A 23206-nucleotide genomic window follows, 5' to 3' on the forward strand; every position below is an offset into this window, starting at 1 on the left:
CCAGCAGCCAACTACACACAGGAGCATGCTGAATCACAGAATCATTTACGCTGGGAGAGACTTTGGGAGTCTCCAGTCCAACCTCTTGCTCAAAACAGAGCCATGTTAAAAATTACTGGGCAGAACATGAGGCCAGGCCAAACAGAAAGTACTTCTTACTTTAGCAAAGACAGACACAAACAAATGCAAACAAGATCAGTGAGCTAGGGCACTACCCTCCCAACACAGTAAGGCCTCTTCTTTCAGTGTCAGATAGGCAGTGGACCTCCTTTCTACTACGTATTTCACACTGAGAGGGCCCTAGTAGGTGCCCCCAACCAGCCAGAGACCTACCAAGTGGCCACAGTTACCACCACCTGGATTTTCTTCGTATCTCAGCTCCCAAAAACACCCTCTCTTGTTCAGCCTCAGCCAGTATGGATGAGATAGTTACCCAAGAGCCTCTCAAACACCACAATGGGTGCCGTCCACAGCTAAACCTTGTTTCCTGCAGCCCTCCCTGCTTTTAAGAAAGCAGAGCCAGTTTTGCCCAGATCTCAAGAAAATTATCAGGAACAGATTCCCCTTAAAGATTCCCCTGTACCTCATCACATATGACCAGCCCAACACTGCCTTTCTGTAATGCCTCGGCATGGAGTCGGAAGGTCTCATAGGAGATGATCAGGATGGGTGAAGGCACTCGCGGGCCACGCTGGTTCATAAAGCCAACTGCAGACAGAAAGGAGGTAAAAAGAAAAAATAAAAGGGATGAGGAAAACCAACAGAAAAAGGTTCAAGCTCTATAGTTAAAACTTTTGCCTTAAAAATCTAGGAAAACCTGTCCGTTTCAATTACTTCATAGCATCCCTTCCACCCACATATACCTGTGCTATTTTCCCCACAACCGTCCCCATTTCCATCCCCCTCTTACCTCTGCCCAGTCCTTTCCTGGCTTCTGGCTAGAGCAAAGAAGAGGCACTGGGACTGCCCTAACTTAAGCACATGACTGGACTTTGATTATTGCAAAAGATCAGCTATTACCAACAGGCAAGGGTCTGACCTAAACATGTTAGTGGAGAGACTTTTTGTCAGTTTCCAGAGCTCTAATGACAGCCCAGAGATGTTCAAATCAGCTACTGTAGGCTTCTTCCAATGCAAGATTTTGACCTAAGTCAACCAACCACACCATCTGCAAACATTTCTGTACCTAGTTTACGGTCAATCTCTTCTTTGGAGCCTCCATCAATGGCCAGTGGCTGGATCCTTCCCCCCAGCCATTTCTCTACTTCATTGTACCAGTTTCTCACCAGGCTGGAGGGAGACACCACCATGGCTTTCTCAATTTCAGGCTTGCAGTCTGGACTTTGCCAGAGAAGTGTCCACATGAGTGTGATGCACTGCAGGGTTTTGCCCAGCCCCATTTCATCTGCCATGATACAGCCATGACTCCCGGGGATCCGCCGGCTTGTCACACAGTCCCAGAGGAATTTCACTCCCTGCCAAAAAATTGTTCTCTCAGAGCTGGATGGGGACAACAGCAGAATGACAACTTCATTACAGCTTCATTACCACAATGCACAGGACTGGTACTACAACAAACAGCAAATCTGTGTAGCACATCCCTAAGGACATGTGTATTCTAAAGAGACTGAGGGAAATCACCCAAGACAGAGCCAAAATGCAGCCACACCTGGTTTGGAACAACATTACTGGTGCCAACACATAGCTTGTAACATCCTACTACATTTTAACTATACAATTATAACTAGCTTCCTGACATAAATTTCCAGAAATTTCTACCCTTGGTTGCATTAGATAGACCCAGGCCATCAGCTAACCTGCATCAATCACTGCAAAGAGGTTAATCAGCTTAACAACACCCAATTAGGTAGTTTTAGAAACACAGAATCATAGAGCGAGCAGAATTGTTTCTGCTGCCTGATTACTCCCAGAACACCCTCAAGCAGACCTCACCACTTCTGCCTAGAAGTGCAATGACTCACCTGGGGACTCAAGGTCCAAAGCAGATTTAGCTTCAGAGAAGACACAGAGCTGAGATTATAGCCCACATCACATGGTGGGAGAAGAGCTCAGCCCTGCATTAGGCTCTGACACATCACCAAAACTAAAAGCAGGGAGAAAGAAAAAAAAAACAAAACACACACACACACACACCCCCCCAAGACTCTGCAAAATGTTCCTCTAACATGTGATGACAGTCAGAGAAAATCAGGGCATTGTATTGGAAACATATAAGCTTCCTGCACTGTGTCACCAGAGCAGGGAAAGGGACACAACCTAAACACACCTGGATGGATTCATGCCTCTGTGCTCCACTACTTGGGACCGGAAGATGGAACACCTTCACTTGTACCTTCAAATCCTTTTCTTTCTTTTTTAGGCCCCTAACAACAGGTTCATGACGTTTATTTAAGCCAGCTGAATAATTATGAAATACATCAATGACAAAAAGAGTGCATTTGACTGGGGATCCAGCTGGGTAACCTCCCAGCAACCCGGCAAAAGACATGACAAAGATGGAGTGAAGCTGTACAGTCTGGGAGCATCACCTGAAGCAGCACAGGAATCTTAGCAGGCAAAGACTTGTTAGACTAGAACAGAGACTGCTTTAACAGAGATATTCAGCTGTCAAAAACCAGAGCGTGCCTAGTACACCAACGTAACTATCATTACTTGACAAAAGCACCAGCAGGCAGTATCTTACCCAAAACCAGAGTGCCTCCGGCTATGTAGCCAGACACGAGCATTGCACTGGATCACAGGTTCAGTACCAACTCTGAGATAAAAGTACAAGCCAGGAGCAGCCTACAGTGCTCTTAGAGCCAACTGATCTCCCATGCAGGGACACATCCAGCTTGACCTGCTTAGCCTGCAAGATCAGCAAGCACAACTTCCATCTGTGCTGCCTCTAGGCTTAAATGATAACATACTGCATCTGTGATGAACTTCAAACTGTTCAGATACCTACATTATGTATTTGGCAATTAGTACCCACTGCTTCAATATTGTGATGTTGCACATATTTACAACATAAAATGTTTTTTTGCACTTTCCACTGGCGAATTCCAAGTCTACGTAGGTCATGGACAGCTCACACCTACAAAGGTGTGAATACCTATGTCCAAATAAAACACAGTGAAGCAGGAATCTACTCCACGCTGTCCTGGGAACCATGGTACCAGAAAAAGAGCTTCAGCGTTTCCTGGCTCAGCGACTGAAGATCCAACTAATTCTGCTGACCAGCAAAACACAGCAGTGGACAGTCTGCCCTGCCCAACTCAAGACTGGACTGCAACATAATTTACTGCAACTATATCTCACCACCTTCCACATAGGGTTCCACTCGGCAGAGCTCCATCTCCAGACTTCAAGATAAGTAAAGGCTGGACTTTCAGCCCTAAGTCTGCAAGATTCCATCTCCCTGAAGAATCTGGTCTTTTCTTAAGGTACCACTGGTGACATAGAAGTCGGCCAACGTGCTTTCCTAGACCTGCGTAACCAGTGCACAACAGTCCAGAAACTCCCCGGTTTCCACTATCAGCTGACCTGACCTACAACCCCAGAGAACACACTTGTGCATTGGGCAGCATCACGTTTAGGCTGGGAGTGCTCTGTCCCTGCTAGATCAGAGGCAAAAGAGAAAATTCTTACCCACAAGCAAGCAGCAAATTTCCACATTTTTAAGGACAAACAGGACTGTCATACTCCCAGCACATCCTCTTGTTTAACACAGAATAGAGGATATTTGCAGCATTCAGGCCTCTAAGAGGGCAGTTAAATGTTTCACTTTGCATTTCCAACAGACTGGAGTCTGTTAGACTGTCACAGACTGTTAGCCTGTGAGGGCTATGTACACCTCACAGCAGTGGGTAACAATTCCAGCAGAACTGCAGCTTTCAGAAATGCACCAAGCCCTCCAGCCACACTCTCAGGTCCCAATGGAAAACTTACTTCTCTCTGATGGGGCCGTAAAACACGGCTGAGGACAGGATCCACCACAACATGGACAGGTGTTTTGTCCCTGCAGGAGGCAGTCAAGGAAGAAGACAGTGTGATTAATGAATTTGGCACAGCATATGTTTAGGGTTTTTTAAATCTCACTGTTATACTGAGGACTCCCCAGTGGCATGAGGGAAGCAACTGCCAACAAGAAAGCGAAAAATGGATTAATTTTGAATCAGTTTTGAGAATGAAGTCACAGAGGTCTGATCCATTGTCTGAAACATCAGTAAAACTATGTATTTGGTCTGTGGTTAAAACTAGGGCAGAATATGGTTTGGAGACACAGTTAAAAAGTCATTGTTTTTCTTGTTTTGATAACTATATTGTAACTGCATTACTGGAGAGTGGAAAACCCTCCCCTCTCCATGAAGATCCAGCTGACAGCTCTTTGAAGTTATAACAGCACAACAGGAACTACTTCAGAATAAAAACCATTAGGCAGCCTAACATTTGACTATCAGTCACCCTTTGCTTGTCCTTAGATGCTGATGTTTCCTGACTAACGATTAAGCCATAAGATTTTCTAAGCAGCTTCTTCATGTGTCCATGCTTATTCCCTGCAACAGATTTAAATTTTGGATGAGTGAGAGATAAAAAAGCCTGTGGAAGAACACAAAGATCTGACACGGGTACATTCCTCCTTTGATTGTTACTATACCTGAACCAATTCAGAGGCCGAATACTTGGCACTAAAATTCCCTTGACGTTCAGCTCAGACACATTTGGGAAGAAAGCGTATAAATCTATGTGTACAAGGAGATCAGAGCTAAAACATTTGCGCCAGGTGATGACTCACTTGTCTATTTTCAGCTGGTCATGGGCACTCAGCAGCGGGGGCTCGTACAGAACCAGAGCTCCTTCCTCAAAAGGGTCATGGAGAGGATTCCTCAACCCTGCCCGTTTGATACCCAGTGCGCGCAAACCCAGTGGCCCTGGAAGCAAACAAAGGCACAACTCAAAGAACAACTCCTTCCTGGCAGAAAGCAGAGCCTTGCAGAAGGGTCTGATTACATTTAGGAACAGTTAGTTAATTGTGTGCTGGAGTGGAGATGCAAACTGGTGCAGACAGCACACCTACGTAGGGCTACTGTTTGGCAGTACTCTGCCAGCACACAGCAGGTAGCTCTGCAGCAGGAAAGAACAGAATGAAGGAACAAAGGCAAAGATGGAGCAATGGCATTGGCCACCAGATTAGGTGCACCAAAATGGGCATGACTGGGTGCAGCAGATGCCATATATGCTGACACACAACAGCATATGCTGTCTTGCAAGGTGACCAACAACTTCACCCCAGACCTGTGCCACTGGCATCCAACCATAAACAGGCACAAAGTCTCTCTCAGCTGTCTCTGGGCATCAGAGCTACTCCTAGTACCCAAAGGTTTTTGAAAGACAAGCAGAGTTCCAGAACGTACATCTCAGCAGCTCAAGAAATACATTCCCAAATACACAGTATATACTCGGTCAAACCCTCTTTCTGGATCACTTAACCCAGACTTAGCCAAAATTGTATCTTTTATGCAAGGTCAGGAATTGATCTTTCAAAGTGATGAAGTTTTACAGTATCATAGTTAGCACCATACTGCCATTACATACTCTAGGGTATTATTTTTCTCTCTGCTGAGCAACAGTAGATGTCTGGCCTTGAAGCCAACTCCTGTGAAAAGCAGAAACCAAGCATGAGTCCTAGTACTTCCTAGTATTATATTTTGATGTCACAGTTTTGGAACGGAGAAGAACACAAAAAGAACACGCACAGAAATCCCTTTTCCCATCAAAACTCAGGCAACTGTGCTCCCAGGATTGATTTTGCTTGGGAAAGATTCAAGCAGGGTCAGTTTACCCACTGCTTGTTAAAGCTCCTTGCAAGCTGAGGCACCAATGCATGCACACCAAGAAAAGAGCACACGAAACAACCTCATCTCCCAATTAAGACAGGAAGGTAACAGCTGCAGAAAGCAGCTCCTCCAGTTACAGTTCTGTTTCAGCCTCCTGACAAATCTGCTTTTCCACAAACTAACTTTGCCAAACTCTTTTGGGGCCTGTCATTTCATAGTCAGTGTCTGCTTACGGACATATTTTTGTAACTAAAGTTTGAGTGAAACTGGTTGATCTGCTTTCGAATTTTCCAGCTGAATGGTGAAGGGGAAGGAGACAAGATCTGGCCCATTTGTTTCTGAGATCTTGTGTTTCACTGATTCAAACCAGCTGAGGCTTTGAACTTCAAGACTACCTTGCTCTGAAAATCACCTTGTGACTCAACACACCAAGCCAAGTAGAAAGAAAACTGGCATGTACTATCTTTTTCACCTACAGCCTTCTGTCTGTTAGTATCATTAGGGTATTATTTAGATGGTAAACCTTCATCGCTTGGAATTCATCTTACTTTTGTATTTGCGATATGGTGTACAATCTTCTGGCACTACATCAAATATATAGCCATAAGAACACAAAATCCGATTCTGAAATGTAGGATTATCCAAACTAAACACTAGTAAGAAATATGAAGACTTGGCTAATGTGACAGTATTTTTCTTTCAAAATTAAATCAGGATTTCTGGAACATATGCATCACTGCAAAAAATAACAATAATCCCCACAGATACATTGACAGGCTTGAGCATCATCTGGTTTACCCCAGTCAGTCAACACAGACAATCCTTAAACCTCCTCATCTTACCTTTATAATTTGGAATGGGGACTTTGAAGGGTTTGGACAAAATGCTGCGGATAAAAGCCTCCTAGGAATTCAGAAAGAAAACATGCTTAAGAAGTCTAAAATCACAGACTGCTCAAGAAGGCAAGCCCAGAACATTTTTTGAGAAGTTAATTTTGCCAAGTGCTGACAGTCCATCTATTCAAGCTTCAACTCCAAATATTTTCAAGAATATCCAAAAGAAAGAAAGTAACAAACCCGCACAATTCCCCCCACAACTCCACTTATCAAAACTATTTTCCTTTGGGTTTTCTAATGTGTAAAATCGATTTTTCTTAACTCCCCTTCTTAAATCCACTGGCATTATTCACTTCTTTAAATGCTATTGCTTCCCCCGCCTTGGTAATTCAGTCAGGCAATTGACTTCCTGTAAAGGAACTGGGTTACCACCGTAGGAACAACCATGCTGGATCAGCAAGCACCCAGCCAGTCCAGCACCTGGTCTCCAGCAAGTGGAAGCCCAGACCAAACTGGGCAAGCAGACAGCACTTGAGCCATCTGCGTGGAAAGCTACCCATGTCCCTGGGCACTGTCCCTCACCTAGGCTCCACAGAACTCTCTTATTCAGGATTTCCATTATAGAACATTCCTGCACCACACGTCCTTCAACATTAAATGGCTGGAGCTAGCAAAAGCCTCTCCTAAAGACTCTGTGTGTATGTCACTTCCATAACACCTCTGATTAAAAGGGTCCATGGAAGCATTTGGACTCCCTTGATGAATGAGCTCCATACACAACCCACCAGCTACAGTGTGCCAGCAGTAACACCCACTTACATGTTGACTGCTATCCAGGCAGTGAGGTCTATTGGTCAACTGAGCCAAGGGTTTCCGGAAAGGCGACCTGTAACATTCTCCACCCTCCGTCTCGCTGACAGGCTTCTGTCTCTTCCGAGTCTGAAAAACAGCATCAAGACAAAACAACTCAAGGGCATTTGGCGAGACCAGAAGATAGATGCATTGCTGTCACACTCAGTAAGCACCTAACCACACAGACAATCCACCCAGCCAGCTGAGCATCTCTGAACAGACACAATCATTACTCACCCCCACCTCACCACAGGGCAGAGCCAGCAACACCACAAAGGTCACCATGCCCTAAAGTTTCACCTGCATGAAGGTTAAAAAATTCTCCTAGCTAAGATAGCTACCACTTTCTAACCTAAAAAGGCAGCTTTGTCTGTGCTAAGATTTGTCCTGTCCCACTCCTCCCCTAAAAAACAAAAAAAGCAGAAGAAAAAAAAAGGAAGGGTCAGAAGCACAGAACAAACTACATGAAAGTCCCCTGAGGCTCCCACAGCATCTGCTGTTGCACAGGTTTCACACTGAAACCTAAATTTCAGGCACTTAGCAAGGCATGAAGTCATTGATATGTTTCCTCATTTATCACAGTCCTCTTCAGATTGAGGCATGGTTTTAACTACCTGCTGGCACAGAAAAAGGGATTTGACACAGGAAGCACTAGGTGAGACTCTTTAACCTGTATCACACAGTACATAGCATGACAACATTCTGTTTCGTCTTGAACATCTACCTATTCCTAGTTACCAGCCCTCTCACAAACACTTGGAAGCTCTCCCAGGGATAGTTTTTTCCATAACCCACGAAGCATCACACGCACACAATGAAGTTTCTACTGACTACATGACCTGACATAAGTTTTCTCCCAGCTAGTGAAAACAGCATAAACTTAGAGCCTAGTCCTCAATCCCCAGAAGGCGGGGGCGATAACAACCCCCGATCAGGCACCTGGGACTGACTGGGCCGCGGCGGGTCCCGGACCCCCGCCCCGCCCCCCGGCTGCAGGGGCTCCGGCAGTCACACGGGGGCGAGCCCACCCCAGCCCCGCCTGGGCGAGGCCGGCGGGCGTTCCCTCCGCCGCCGAGTCCCGGGGCCCCTCACTCACCGTCGGGGGATGCCAGCCTTCCTCCTCTTCCTCCTCCTCCTCGCCGCCGCCCGCCTTCCTCTTGGCCAGCTGACTGGGAGCCAGGCTCCTCCTCTGGAAGAGGGGCACAGCACACACACGCTGAGGGACAGCGGGGCCGGGGGGGGGGGGGGGGGGGACACCGCGCAGCCCCTCAGCCCAGCCCCTCAGCCCGGCCCGGCGCCCCCGCCCGCCCCGCACTCACCATGGCCTCACGGGGCAGGGCAGACGGCCGGCGGTAACGTGCCGCGCGCGGAGCGGTTCGCGCGCGCCGCGCTGGAGGCGGGAAAGGCGCCGGGCGGGCTCCGCCCCGCCTCTTCGCCACGGCAACAGGCACGGCCGAGCGAGCGCCGAGCCGTATCGACCCGCTCGGGGCTCCGCGGCGGGAGGAGCGAGGGCGCGGCCGAGCTGCGGGCCGGGGGCCGGGCCCTGCACCGAGGCAGCCCTGCCCCGGGGCCTGGCCTCCCCGAGGCTGCTCGGTGGGGGGCAGGCCGTGGCTCTCGGGCCCTGCTGGTGCTCTGTGCGAGTGTCTGGCAGGCGGGTGGGCGCCGTGTCGGCACAAAGCTGCGAGGACAAGAGCCTGAGGTGAAGTGAGACCCAGGTTCAGAGGGCAGAGCCCTGTGGCTGGCCTGACCTCTGGCAGCAGGAATTAAATCACTGGGTGCTGTGACAAACGCAGGCGGGTGCCCCTTGGCGCCCAGGAAGGCGAGCCGTGGGGAGGGACATGCCTTTACAGTCACGTTTCAAAACAGAGTGATGCTCTTCCAGTTTTATGTTATTTTACATACTTACTGTTTGAGTAGAGCTGACCCTAAAGCCCCGACTGTGTACTGAGCAGCTGTTTGTGCCCTCACAGAACATAAAGGCAATCCCTTTGGTACATCCTAAAGGATATTTAGAGTGGTGCTGGGGTGAAAAGCAAACTCAGAGTAGCAGCAGTTTGAGCGTAGATTTGTTTTCCTTGAAAGAGAAGGGCAGGCTAGTCCTCGGGAAAGAGCAAAGCTGTTCCTGTTTCATGGATCACAGCTGACATGATAAATGAGTACTGGTGCTCACCAAGCAATTTAAAGGACAGGCTTTACAAACTGCAAAATCACAGCATTTTGGAGACACCCAGCTAAATTCTCCTCACTACACAGGAGAAACCCCAAACAACTCCATGAAATAAGCCAAGCCCTCTGATACACACTGTTAACTCCTCTATCAGCAGGCAGGGAAGGCACCCTCAAGATGAGATTCCCACACAGCTTGCGATACCAAGATGTGCCTCTCACAGGCCTCAGAGGAGGTCCTCTGGAGCCCATGGGTTCCCAGAGGCATCAGCAGTTGACAGTGTTAATAAATCTTGGGAGACTCATTAAATCTCCAGATGCCATCCAAGGAGCACATGGGGGCAGGCAGGGAGTGAAACGTGGCCTTCAGTGGAATCCAGCAGAGCAAACTAGTCAATGTGCTATGCCCTTGCAGCTCTTAAAAAAGGACTTAGTCTTTCCTTCTTCCTCCAAGGAGGAAAGGAGAAAGGGAAGGATGGATTTCCCCTTTGTTGGTTGTCTCACTGGTAAACCTGGGAAATAAATGACATGTAAAAACTTACTTTGATCACTTCCAGATGTACAACTGACCTTCTTAAACATCAAGAAACACAAGAAGCCCCTTTGGCAGTATCCTCACCTCAAGTTACATTCTATTTTTCTATTCAGTTTATTAAACATCTGTTAATGCAGTTACACATCTACAAAACAAAATAGAGTGGATGTAAGACAAAGCCAAATTCTTGCATCTGTAGGACTTGAGTTATAAGTGGGCGCAGATTCCCTGCAGCCTTTTACACTTCCTGAATGTCGAGTACCTTAAATTTACTCCCCCCCCCCGTCTTTTTCAAATCCAAATCCATTTATCAGTATTGTATTCCCAAAGTGCTTTCAGAGCTCACTGGCAAATGTTACATATTATACTTACTGGTCCGCTGAGCAGAGAGTGGTTCTGTAGGAAGGTAATTGGCTATTTTCCCCGGCATTAATAATGTTTGCATTAATACTCTCCCTCACCGTGGCTTTGAGAGCAATTCTGCTGCATGATTTTTGGCCTGCGACAGGAACAGACATGTTTTCTGGCCGACACCAGGCTGGGTAAAAATAAGAGGAAGGGGAGGCAAAATGCCCTTTCCTGCTCCATGTAGACCAACAAGAGAGATCCTGGTCATCTTACACCCAACACAGAACTGCTCAGAACTCCACCCTGCAATAGCTTTTCTTTTCTAACCATTCGTGACAAGTCCGAGAGGGAAATTTGGGGTGATGCTAATGCCTGAGCATGGACAGCCTGCTCCTAAGCCAAGCACACTGCAAGCCTGGGGCAAGCTGGACATGCACGAGAGTTCCCCTTTCTTCCCAAAGAAACAGGCAAAGAGATACAGCAGAAAAATACTTCATTCTTTCTCCAGAGGGGAAGACAAGGGGCTTGCCTGAGGCAGCAGAAGCAGCCAGGGACAAGGTCAGCAATTGCTCTTTCCCGTTCTGTGGGTCCCAGCGCAATGCCACTCAACATTCTCTTTTCCACTCTTCTCTCCAAACTGACACCTTCAGGCAGAGGTTTAAGTCCTCCCCTCTTCCCCCTTTCTAATTACACAATTTACTTTTTTTCTAGCTGTAATCAGCTCCCATTTATACAGCCCTGAGAGAGCACAAGATAATCACCATAGGGAATAATCCTGTGATTTCCCTTGCCATCTCTGCAGGATGCTGAATCCCTCCAGTATGAGCAAGCAGAGGGGAGGATGCCAAAAATCTTCCTCTGAGACAGAGCTCAGGCCCTCCCTGGTTCCCCATAAAAAAAAAAAAAACTTTTCAGAAATGTGTTGCAGGAATTGGGGCTTTTACCCAGGTCTTCTTTGCAGGAATTGGGGCCTTATGTCCAGATCTTCACAGGCAGGAATAAGAACAGGTCCTGCCCAAGAGAGCTTGTTACCTTTGTAGCAGGTAGGAAACAGCATGAGGGAGAGAGAATTTGAGAAAATACCTCCTGATGGAATGAGACCTCATCTAACAGCTTCAGCCATTCCACAATGAAAACCAGAGGTGAAAACCTGTCACCATAAGAAGGGAGAGCTACAGCTTTAACAAAATTCGGTGGTGCTACCTGGATCTTCTCAGGTGAAGCTGTGATGGTACCAGGGCTGCGGGATGAAAACCTCTGCATGCTGGCCGTATTCAGCTGGGAAAGTAATTAAATATCTTCCCAGTTAATTCCTTTGCAAACCACGAGAGGGAAACTGAGTACGATCATACAAAGTTGCTGTCAGCTGGAATTGTGATCCCCTTTCATCACCACCAGAGACAGCTCAACTGCCCGTCCACTTACTGAGGGAGGAAACATTAAGTGCTTCAAAAATATTACCTTCAGGGACAAAAATCTTTTTACTTTCTGGAGGTTCAGGTGCCATTTGACATGCAGCCAGGCTGCATGCTGGACAGAGGCAGAGGTTCAGCAGCAAGGATCCCAGCACTGCTGCTGCTTTTGGCACATTTGCATGAATATCACCTGAAAGCAAATGGAGTCAGGAGCCCAGAGTGATGAGAGTTGGGTGGCCAATGCCCTTCCCACTCACACAGCACTCAAGCACTTACAGCTGTGCCTGGTGACAAGGGCTGTGGGGCTGACCCACATCCCACCCAGCCATCCCTGCAGTACCTGCCATCTCAGCTGTACAGCACCTACCTTGGCCTCAACCCCGCTGCGTGGCGAGCACACCTGAAGGCACAGCTCTTCTATCCCGCAGCGGGGTGGCACAGCTGGGCGGCCGCTGCCTGCTTTGGTCTAGGAGCCATTCACCATCACACGTTACATACTAGATTTCACAGTTTCTTTTGATTCATTTATGACTGCTGTCCCTCTAGACCCAGTGGTACCTAATCCTTATTACTATTAGAAGAGAGAAAAATAAATCTTTGCTAATCTTGTTTATTTAAAAAAAAAAAACAAACCAAAACCCTCACAAAATCCTATTTCCTTAAAGCAGCAAAGGCAAAAGGAGCAGGGAAAAACCTCCACTGCCACTACTCCAGGGAACTCTGTGCCCCAGAAATGCTGCACACTCACTTCCTTACTCATGGATTCCATGTGTTCCTCACCAAGTGCCTCCTTGTCCCGTGCTGGAAATCAAGATGCCCTTCCCTTGAGGGCAGAGCCCTCTGCACTGTGCTGAGCCACATGACATGGCTTGAAATCCATGAGGTGGAGAAGGGTCCAGTGGCACAGAGAAGGAAAAGGACATGGGATGAGCAGGGAAGCAGGAAGAAAAGTGGCATCCAGATAACACCCCAACCTCCTCCAGAGGCAAAGCCCCAGCCTTTCTCCTTTCACATTGTTGCTGCATCCAGAACTAATCACTAATTCGACATTAAACAGCTGATTCCTCTGCAGGCTCATGGCACTGAAGGGTACCTGGAAGCAGAGGCTTACCCACCAACCTGGGTTTAACATCACTCACCTACAAATCTCACCTGCCACTGTGAGAAAAAACATCAGCAACTTCAGTGCTTCAGGCTTTTGTGACTCCATGGGCCTACTTTCAAGAGCCAGCCCTTCATTCCAGAGGAAGGCTATCCCCATGGGGTACTTTCCCCCTGTACCACCTTTGCTTCTAATTTAGTTTTTTTTGCTAAAATGTTTTTAAACATGTAGAAGTCTGACTCAGCGACCCAAAATATTTCATTTGATGCAAAGCAAAATGTTCTATTTTGTTTAAAAGCTAATTAGCCAGTCATCTCCCTCACCTTTATAGGCAGAGGCCAGCCAACAACACAACCTGCAAACACTAAAAAGCCTGGTTTTAGGAAACATCAGAGTCAAGCTGTGATAGCACTTCCAGAAACACATTCCTCATTCCTTAAAGGGAGGCTGAAATGGCTTCCTAGATTCAGCTTGATTTCGCAAATTGGTTTAGCCCTGCTGAAGGTTCATTTTTTGCAAGAAATTTACAATCAGATGCCATTTTCCTTGCCAAGCTCAGACATTTACAGGGCACTCAAAGAGCTGCAGAACAAATCTAAGGGCAGATCTCAGCCTTAGGGACCAGGGTCAGCCCCTGATTCTAGTGGGTCCTCACCACTTATGCAGCACCACCACCAGAATTCTTTGGGGCTGCATTCAGGGGTGCTGCTCATATGCCTTTATGCAAATCCAGTTGCAGGACCACGACTGAAATAAATAGGATTGCAGCCATCTTCCCATAACAGCTACCTCCATCGTCACTTTTCTGATCTACAGAGACACCCACCACAGTCAGTCTGGGTGTGAAAGCCGAAAGACAGAATATATACATACACTTATACACACACTTACTTTCTAAGCAGTTAAGCTACCCAGCACCCTCCAGTGCATTTAAAAATATTTGCTTATCAGCTTGAATGACCAAGAAAGACTTTTCTGCGAATGGTTTTTTCTCCAGGGCAGAAGGAATTGCTTCCCTCCCTGCTGTCTGAGCCCTGCAGAGACAAAGCGCTGGCTGCCCTGTGTGAATAGTTTGGCCCCTGCATATGATTTCTGTCATTTATACAACTTCCAAGGGCCAGAAGTGAGGCTGGCTGGCAACAAAGGTGCTCTCTACCATGACATCTGGGTTTGAGGAAACCATCTTGATGGATGATGGAGGAGCATCCCTTGGAAGACGCCTTCAGAAGCACACGTGGTCCCCAAACACTTCAGCATCTCAATTTAAAGTGGGACTGGCAGGCATTGAGTATAACAGACAGGCAACAGGGGTTTCAAATTATTTTTGTGGTAGCAGGCAGGCCTTCCCAGACCTTCCCACTATGGTACCAAGTTGCCTTAGTTCGTGTATGGCTCCAGTGAGCTCCAGGACCAGCTTGGGAGCTCACAGCATGGACCATGCAATCTTAAACACACCTGGACTCACTGGGTGGGCAAACCATGATATTGCTCAGCTAATAAGGGATGTGTCACCTCTAACTGTGTGACTGCTCTTCCCGGCTGCTTTGTCTTTGCTTAGGGAAGCTCTTCCTTTGGCAAGAGGCAAAATATTATTCTCTCTGCCCCTGATTAAATCTCGATAGAAAAAAAAAACCTCTGGCTCCTATAAGTAATGGCTTAGGACAGAGGAAACATCATTTCATTGGGGCAATTAGCTCAGTCTAATTAAACCCTAGTTTTCTGATCAGGCTCTGCTGATTAAGTGGGTTACAGACACCCTGGATTATATTAATGAAATGAATCAGTTAATTACATGACAATCAATAAGAAGCAAAAAGTAGGACAAGCAGTTTGCCTTTAAATGACCATCTAAATTCATCAACATGATACATGTTTGTAATTGTTAAGGGAAGGGACAGACATGACAGATCTCTTAGGCACTAAGATAATAATTTCTGATAGCTGCAATTCATGAAAAGCAGAGAACTTTCAGCATCTCCCTGAAAAAAATATTTTTTAATAATGGTTTACAAAACAAGGAGGGTACCAGCAAACTCAGCTACTGGGGAAAAAGCAACCTTGAAACTTTGCTCTTTAATAAACTGAAAGTCTTAGTTTGGAGTTGTGACCTAAAATGGTCAGCATTGCTTTGAGCCAGAGACATTGTGGTCTTGAATGATTATCTGACTTAGAGCTCCCATCCAAATTGAAAACCTTGGTGAAGTGGGAGCTGGAAAATGACATTGTTAAAGAGGCAATTTTTGCCCTGAAAAGCTTACAGCCTGAATGGAAGGACTTAAAAAATAAAGCGGAAAAGCTATTTTGTGGAAAAAATAACCCAAATAACTCAGAAATATCCGTTGTACTCATTTTGCAGGGTTCCAAAAAGGCAGACCGTGAGGGATTTTCAGCATTTGTAATGAGTGCTTTTAATCGTTCGGGGTTTAGGAAAAAAAAAACAAAACAAAACCCAAAACAAAAAAAAGCCAACACAGAAAACGCAGAAAGCATTATCAAGATGGCTATTGAGAACTTCTCTCTGAAAGTAGGCTTTTCAATCAAGCTAAAAAGCAATAACATTTTCAAGAAAAAAATTCATTGAAAATGTCATAAAAAATGAAATGTCTGACAAGCACAACAATTTTCCCAGCCTTGAAAAAAGGGATTGGGTATTTTATTTTTGACTTTCTGCTCTATGATTTTAGTGGATGGATAATGCAGAATTAGGAAGGTGACTTCTCCTTCTTCCAGCGATGGAGACCAAACCATGCCAGCAATCACAGGCTCATTTAGGTAAGGAGGGACCTCTGGAGGTCTCTGGTCCAACCCCATGCTCCAAGCAGGGCCAACTTCAAAGATTAAATCAGTTTGCTCTGGGCTTTGTCTGGTTGAGCTTTGAAGATCTCTGAGGATGGACACTCCAGCACCTTCATCCCACTCACAGAGAAATTGCATTCAAGTTTTCAGCCTCCAGGTCTAGCACCCTGATGAAAAAATGTCCTTATGCCCCTCACTACCCTGGGATTGTCATGGAAGAAATCCAGGAGGGTTGGCATACTCAGTGGCATCTACAGTCACAGAGGAAAGAGCCTCAAAAAGCAAAAGGTGTGGGCCAGAGATTTTTGAAACGTTCAGGTTCTGTCCACAGCCTTCAGTAAGGACATGAGTAACTGAGTGCAGGTGAACTCCAAAGCAGAGCCTCATCCAAAGCAGCCGTGCTGCAGACACTCAGCTGCTACAAGCCAGCCTCCAAGCTGTACTCCAAAGCTGTGATACCTGGTTTGTCATCCTTGTTTATTTTTCTCCCCTTTCAGTCTGCTAGCAATTGCGTTTCTGTGGGCACGGGGCTCATTTATGAGTCTCTGCAGCAATAAAACAGAAAGAAAAAAACTCATTGCCACAACCTGGACTGCCAGGCAAGGAATTTGTTTGCCATTTGTAGGCAATTATTTGCCATCCTGCACAGGAAGCAGATCAAGCTACTGGGGGACTTTTGACTCCAAAAACCACTAAAAAACCTGAAACTGCCACGAAGCAGAGGGCAGCGGATTGCAGTGAGGGGCTCAGCTGTCCCAGCGTCAGGTTTTTCTGACGCTGAGCTCTGGGCTCCTGGAATTGCTTTCCCAAAGTCTCTCCAGCTGGCTGCCAAGGTAGAGCCTGCAGAGAGTCAAGACAAATACCTTTCATCTTTTTTAAGCTTTATTTCTGAAGAAAGCAGAATTATGCTGCTGTTCTCTCTCTCTCTCTTTTTTTTTTTTTTTTTTTTCCTAATAACTTCTAAATCCTTTGGCTGCTTGCACCAAATTTTTCACCGGGGGACCAGCCATGCAGTTCTGACAAGCCTGGAATAAACAGACAGCTGGGGAGAGGAGAGAAACTCCACTAGCACAAAATGCCTCTTGTCACAGTCACACCGGACCACGAAACATCTCATTTACTGGGCACTGGCGAGTCCAAGCAGAGCTCGGCCTCCAGGAATAACACTGTGGGTAATGGGCTGCACCAGTTCAGCCCTCTTGTCCCCCAAATAAGTTGTCCTGCTTTACACCAGGGTTTTGCAGTTTGCTCTGAGCAATGCTTGTGTGCAAGCAAAAAAAAAAAGAATTGATTTCTAGCATGGAAAGAGGTTGTGCCCAGGTCTTCTTTAGTCCTCAGCTGCTGGAGCAACCTCATGTGCAGCTGCTAAATAGCTCTGCTACATCCTGGGTGCATCACCAGGCATAAGCCATCACATGTATCAAGATATCTTTCCTCTTTCCACAGCTGCAGGACTGTGCCCTGTTTTGAGTACCTAGTCTCAAATGTGTCAGGAGGTGAGAAGAGCGACCAGCACTATCAGAGACCTTGAAAATGGGAAGTGCAGGAGGAGCCTGAAAAGGCTGCGGTTGTTCTAGTCTCAGAAAAGGGAAATATGAGAGCAATCTGCAAATCTGCAGAAAGTTCTTCTGAAGAAGGGAGTCTTTTCTGTGATCAGAAAAGGTAGGGAAGGAAGTGGTAGGCTTCAGTTGCAGTCCGAGAGGATACCCGTTAGAAATTAAGGAAAACCTTAAAAAAAAAAGAAAAAAAAAAAAAGAGGGAGGAAAAATAAGCCTGTCTGGACAGGGATGGTGTTGCACCTTTGCAGTTTTTAAGTGCAAGCAATACACCCTTCAGCTGGGTAGGGGTGACCCCTAGATTTCCCTCCTGACTGAATTTTTTCCAGAAGAAAGCCACCATCCCTGAGGAGACCACCAGCAGCTTCACTCAATGCCTGAAGCAGAGGGGCAGGATACAAACCTTAGAAGAGAGGATGCCAGTTTATCAGCCTGCCTGGTGTGTTCAGTGCTGCACAAAGCCCAAGGACAACTCCCGCCCCATTGCTCTGGACAATAAGGATGCTGCAAATTCCAGATTAACATCCATCCCTGAATTTCCTATCTGCATTCAGGAAAACCTTGGGGCTTTCCTCCATGCCACAACTAAACTACAGTGAATTAGCATTTTAAAAGCTCTGGTGATTCTATATATTCAGTAAGAACAATGTGACTGTTACTGATTTACACTCGGCCAAACCACTATCCCACTATAGTGGAGAATGTCAGTCAGGATCTGGACTTTGCTATTTCTGTCCAGGACATTTGGCTGTCTGGAGTAAATCAGCCCTTTCAGTTTGAATTGTAAAACTGCACTCACACAGGAAGCATCTATCACACAGACCAAAAATCTCCCTGCTTCCCAGAGCAGAGAGGCCACTGCACGTGTCCAAAATACATGTGCTGTGCATATGAATGCACATGCTGGACATTACCAATGCCCCTCTGAACATCAGGAAGAAGTCTTTTCCCCTTCAAAGGCAGCCTACTAACTTGTTCTTCTTGGAGAGTCTCTTTTGAAGGCACAAGGACCCTAAGTCTGCTGATTGTGCCACACACAGTCTAATTAGAAAACCTGGCACGTTTGTGTGCAGAAAAGGAAAAAAACACCTTGATCACTACTTGCCTGTTACCTTAACCAAGCCTGCCTTGATCTCACAAAACCCAGGGTGCTTGGAGTACAGAGGCACAAGTTCAAAGAAACAGCAAGAAGTTAATCTGAAAGCAAAAGGTGCTCTTCAGGCAGGAAGGAAAAAGTAATTAGAAAGCACAGCTATTCCAAAGCTTCAATAAATGACATCAAGGCAGCCATTATCCACTCACTAAAGCACGAGGGTCCTTTACTTGTCAATCAAGAAAAAAACCCAAGACTAGACACATGGGCCAGACTGCAAAGGCTGGTAGGGCTTCTCACCACCCTGGGTGAGGCAAAGGCAGAGACTCTGCAGGTGAGGCAGGACACAAGCAGCCGCAGGAGGCCCACATCTGTCAAGGCTTTTTTTTTATTTTGTTTTAGTTGTGCTTCTCCAACCCCCTCCACCATCAGTGCTCCGTGAGCTCCATGGAACTCCATGAGCTTCAGCTTTCCGTAGGCAATGTCACATTTTGGTATTACCCATCCAAAATGTATTGACTTTTTAGTTCATCATTTTAGTCATTATTTCGCTTCACCTTCAAAAACTATAGCCTGTCCCACTCTGGTCCTGGGAAGCCTGCTGACACATCAAAGGGCACTTAGGCTTTTGTATCTCCCAGCCCCAGGCAAATGTAATGCTGGATTCAGGATCCTGTTGTTTCAAAACTGCAGATGCAGAAAGAGATTCCCTTCTGCACATCTCTAGCTTCTCATCTGTAAAACACAGCTAATCATTGCACAGCTTTTATCTATTTAGGCTGTAAGCTCTTAGGGGCTATCCAAGGACACTGTGTGTGAGGAGCCCCTCCATCAGACAAACAGAAGAGGACTTGCATGAGCTGAATGCAAGCAAGGCTGGCAGTGAGAGATGGCATCTTTTGTCAGAAAAATTGATTCACAAAAGCCAAGAGGAGCAGTTTTCTCTCCATCAAGGAACATCAATACACACACACACAGATCCAGAGCTACTGTTTTTCCCATGGCATTTCACTACTCCCCTTTCAACATCCCTCTCTACCCCTGTCCCGTAGCAGCGTGACATTCACACAACTGCTCCCCAACTCAGGGTTTTCACATCATACAGCTGGACCTGAATCCCACGTGGTGGTGATGCAAACGCAAACCCAACCTCTCTCCTACACCAGATGTGTGCCAGCTGCAGCTGAGCAGCACGAGCTGCCATCCTCCACTCATCTGCCTCTGGCTGAAGGAGCAGGCAGAGGTTGTGGTATCAGGCTGGTGCCGGTGGGCAGGAAGGGAAGGGATGCTGCTGAGCAGCACAGCACCTCCCTTCTGGAAACCAACAGCTCTCCTCTCTCCTTCTCCCCCAAACCCAGCTGGCACCAGCCATGTTATGTAGCATGATCCTTGAGGGCTCGGAGAATCACCTGGACACTGAGCAGGCTCCCACTGGAGTTCAGAAGATGCCCGTGTGAGTGTGTGATCCCTGCTGCCACCCTCTGCTGTCAGCTCTGCTCACAGGCAGATCTCTATAAGCTTCCCAAGCTGCTGTGGAGCTGGGGCTGCCGGCAACAGTAGGAGCCCTTTCCCCTGCTGTAAGCACTGATCCCCCCTAAAACCTGAAGCGATTGCATTAATCAGTTTGCTTCGAAGTAGGCCATGAGAAATGTGTTTGAGCCTAGCTGATAAAACGGGGAGAGGAAGAAGTGCAAGGAGATTAGAAAGGAATCGTGCTTAATTTGGGAACGTCTCTGAAGATTTATTCCAAAGCATGAAAGCCATGGAGAATGCTCCCGCCCAGAGATTAAAGATGCTCTGACTCACATCTCTGAGGCCTGACAATAGCTTATTCAGGAGAGCTGCCTGCAGCCACGAGACAGAGGATACAGTTTTCCCAAAGCATTTCAATTTTCAAGAGGAAAAAAAAAAAAAAAGACTAGACTTCCTTAGTTTCACCAACTAACATGAGATGCCATGGTCCCCATCTTTCCTAAAGCTGCCTATAGATGCCTGCGTTTTGTCAGTGTGAGAAAAACCAGTTTGCAGTTGGTGACAACCTCTGAATTGCTACTTTCTAGCATTTCCTATTGCATTTGATCTCCAAACAAAAGCAGAGCTAAGAAGCCAGTGGAGGGCCCTTGCCAGTCAGGGGGAAATACAGCAATCATTACCCCTTGCCTTCCGTGCCTCTTCATGTCTCCTGCCACAGAACTGAGATCCATGGGCTAAAGGTCTTTGGCTATTTTACTATGTTGGCCTCTTCCAGGCTACCTGGTTCTCCCTGCCACGTGGCCAGCTCTGTGAGCATCACACAACCCCCAAGCAGGTGTTCCCATTCTGCAATCCTATGGGTGGCTCTGTGAGCACCATGTGGATGGTGCAGGACCTCAGCATCTCTTTCCCCACAAGCTCACGATGACCCCACTGTCCATGCCAACTCCAGGTGAGCCTCCAAAGGAAAGAAGTTGGCGCTGGCAAGAGAGTGCGTGTAGGAATTGGTCTTGCATATTCTGCTCATCAGTGCAGAAGGGAAGCGGATGGTGAGTTTGGGAGAGATGGGTTGGCAGGTATAGGGAGCAGTGGGATTGCTGCCAGCTCTGGAAATCCCTTTCGGAGTGCTGGTGTAATCGTGCCTTGGGGATGAGCAGCAGGACAGCTGCATAGCATTGGGAAGACGGAATCAGAGTCGATGCTCGACTGATGTGGGCATGACATTGACATCATCTCTTACAACTAATGTGAACACAGCCCTGTGTTGTTAATCATAAGAGCCTTTTGGTAGATAACCTCGTGAAGAGTTTGTGGCTGATGCTATTGACATCAGCACCATCAAGGTGAAGGCTGACACAGGGTACACCACTTGGGAGGTGTCAGTTCTCATCTAGGGAGGTCAAGCTGCTGCTGCAGAGAGTGCTGCCAGCAAAGTCCCTTCATAGGACCCTGTATGGGACTGCACAGCAGCAGCTCAGGACAGTGGGACCAGAGGACAGGAGAGCAGCCGTGGCACTGTTGCCGACGCATGAGAGATTCCTCTGCATCACTGTGCAGCAGATTGTCTTTGATACAACATTACAGATGGTCCTTTCTGAGCAGCTGCCACTGCTCCCTTCTTGTTTTGTTCTCCAAGATAGCTGGAGCAGAGACAAGTCCAGCCGCATAAGAGGTTCTGCAAAGTTTGTTTTGATCTTCCTGCTGATGGGGATGGACAGCCAGAGCGGGCTGAACAGAAAAGGCTGTGTACCAGCTCTAGGCATCCAGGTAATTGTACTCATCCCTCATCCATCATCCCAGGAATGGCAACCTCTGTTGCCAGACCTAATGCCCTCTTTGCCATTTCTTTCATGGAACCAGCTTGAAATTGATTTTGAAACAGAAGCAAGAGGCTGTATCAGTTTTCCCCTTGGAGGTGTGACAGCGTGTCTGCTTTCTGCCAGGTTAGGTTATTTTTGTTCTCTGTGGTATGCGTGTGTGTTCCCCTGGCTCTGTTCACTGAGACAGGTAGAAAGGATCCTATCCTTCCAAAGCTGGGATGGAGAGGAGATGACTGATAACATGACATAGCAGAATGACAGCCACCTCCACACTTGGCGCTATGTCCATCACTTTCACCCTCACCAGCTTTGTTTGCCAGGGGAAGGATTCAAGGAAGAGGTCTGAGGCAGATCCATTCTCCACAGCTCAGTCAGCCCTTTCCAAATCATGAAATCCGTCTGCCAAGACATGGAAGGAGACTGAGTTTAAAAGCAAGACTTCAGTAAACAAAAACACCAGTAGATTCAGAAAGGACAGAGCATAAAAAAGAACGCCAGACACTTGCATTTAGGGATATTCTAGAATTGATATTAAGCCATTTTTTTGCTGTCCAGGAGTTATATGGCTAAAAAAGGACATATGAAGCAGATTAGAGTCATGATTTTGGCACCCTCATGTTAGGAGAAATGAGGGAGCGAGGAAACAAGTGGAACTGCTCTCCCACCAGCTGGAAATGGATGCTGTGGCTAATGCACCTGCACAGCATAAACTCGTATGGATTTATATGTATGGCTGAGTGAATTATGACCCTGTGTATTCCTGTTTGTCTGTAACAAAATAGACCTGCTTTCCTCTGCCACCTGTCATTCTTAATTATTGGTTGTTTTTGTTTTTTTTTTTTAAAAAAGTATTATAAAAGGCACGTTTGCCATCAGTCATGTCCATTTTCTAACAATCATCCTGGATCCAGACTGTCCCTCCACTGACCACAAACACCCTACAGTCAAAACTCTGGTGTTCTCAGCAAGACCCAAACCCCATAAATGTTTTGGTTTAGTAGAATTTGAGGGGGGTTTGATCTTTCAGATATAGACATAAGTTTTTGTAAATGCTATCCTGAAGCCTGTGAAATGCTGAATGGCTGAACAGTAAGGCACTGGGCTCAGGCGGTGCTTGCATTGATTACCTGAGCCCTGATTGATGTGTGGATGCTTTATGCTTTGTTCTCTAATGTACTTTCAGCAGCGCTAATAAAATTTCCTTTGAACAAGCTGGAACAGGTGATCACACAATTATGGGTGTCTTGTCTGTCTGAATGATTCAGCCTCATGTTGTTGTCATAGCAGCATGTCCCCATCGTGGGCTCACACGTTGAGGTAGGGCTTTTTTGTATGTGCTGGTTTGCAATTTGCAAATAATAAACAAAACCCAGT

The 23206-nt window shown here is 46.8% G+C and overlaps 1 protein-coding gene across 3 annotated transcripts in view; it reads right to left on the bottom strand.

Annotated features, from left to right (window-relative positions):
* RAD54L (RAD54 like) overlaps positions 1 to 21288 on the bottom strand; it is a 35791-nt gene extending 14503 nt beyond the window's left edge. Inside the window, exons 1-8 of one of the 3 annotated variants that reach the window (XM_080406840.1) lie at positions 8848 to 21288; positions 8625 to 8717; positions 7496 to 7615; positions 6683 to 6743; positions 4799 to 4934; positions 3952 to 4021; positions 1187 to 1475; positions 584 to 708 (exon numbers count right to left, since the gene is read on the bottom strand). In XM_080406840.1, coding sequence (XP_080262966.1) covers positions 584 to 708; positions 1187 to 1475; positions 3952 to 4021; positions 4799 to 4934; positions 6683 to 6743; positions 7496 to 7615; positions 8625 to 8717; positions 8848 to 8850 — 897 coding nt within the window. In that variant the 5' untranslated portion in view covers positions 8851 to 21288. Of the gene's footprint in view, positions 1 to 583; positions 709 to 1186; positions 1476 to 3951; positions 4022 to 4660; positions 4746 to 4798; positions 4935 to 6682; positions 6744 to 7495; positions 7616 to 8624; positions 8718 to 8847 lie in introns of all 3 variants that reach the window. The other 2 variants (XM_080406839.1, XM_080406841.1) reach the window with 2 other exon arrangements.
* Positions 21289 to 23206: the final 1918 nt, after the last annotated feature.

The sequence above is a fragment of the Falco punctatus genome (assembly GCF_963210335.1).
Source record: "Falco punctatus genome assembly, chromosome: 11".
NCBI lineage: Eukaryota > Metazoa > Chordata > Aves > Falconiformes > Falconidae > Falco > Falco punctatus.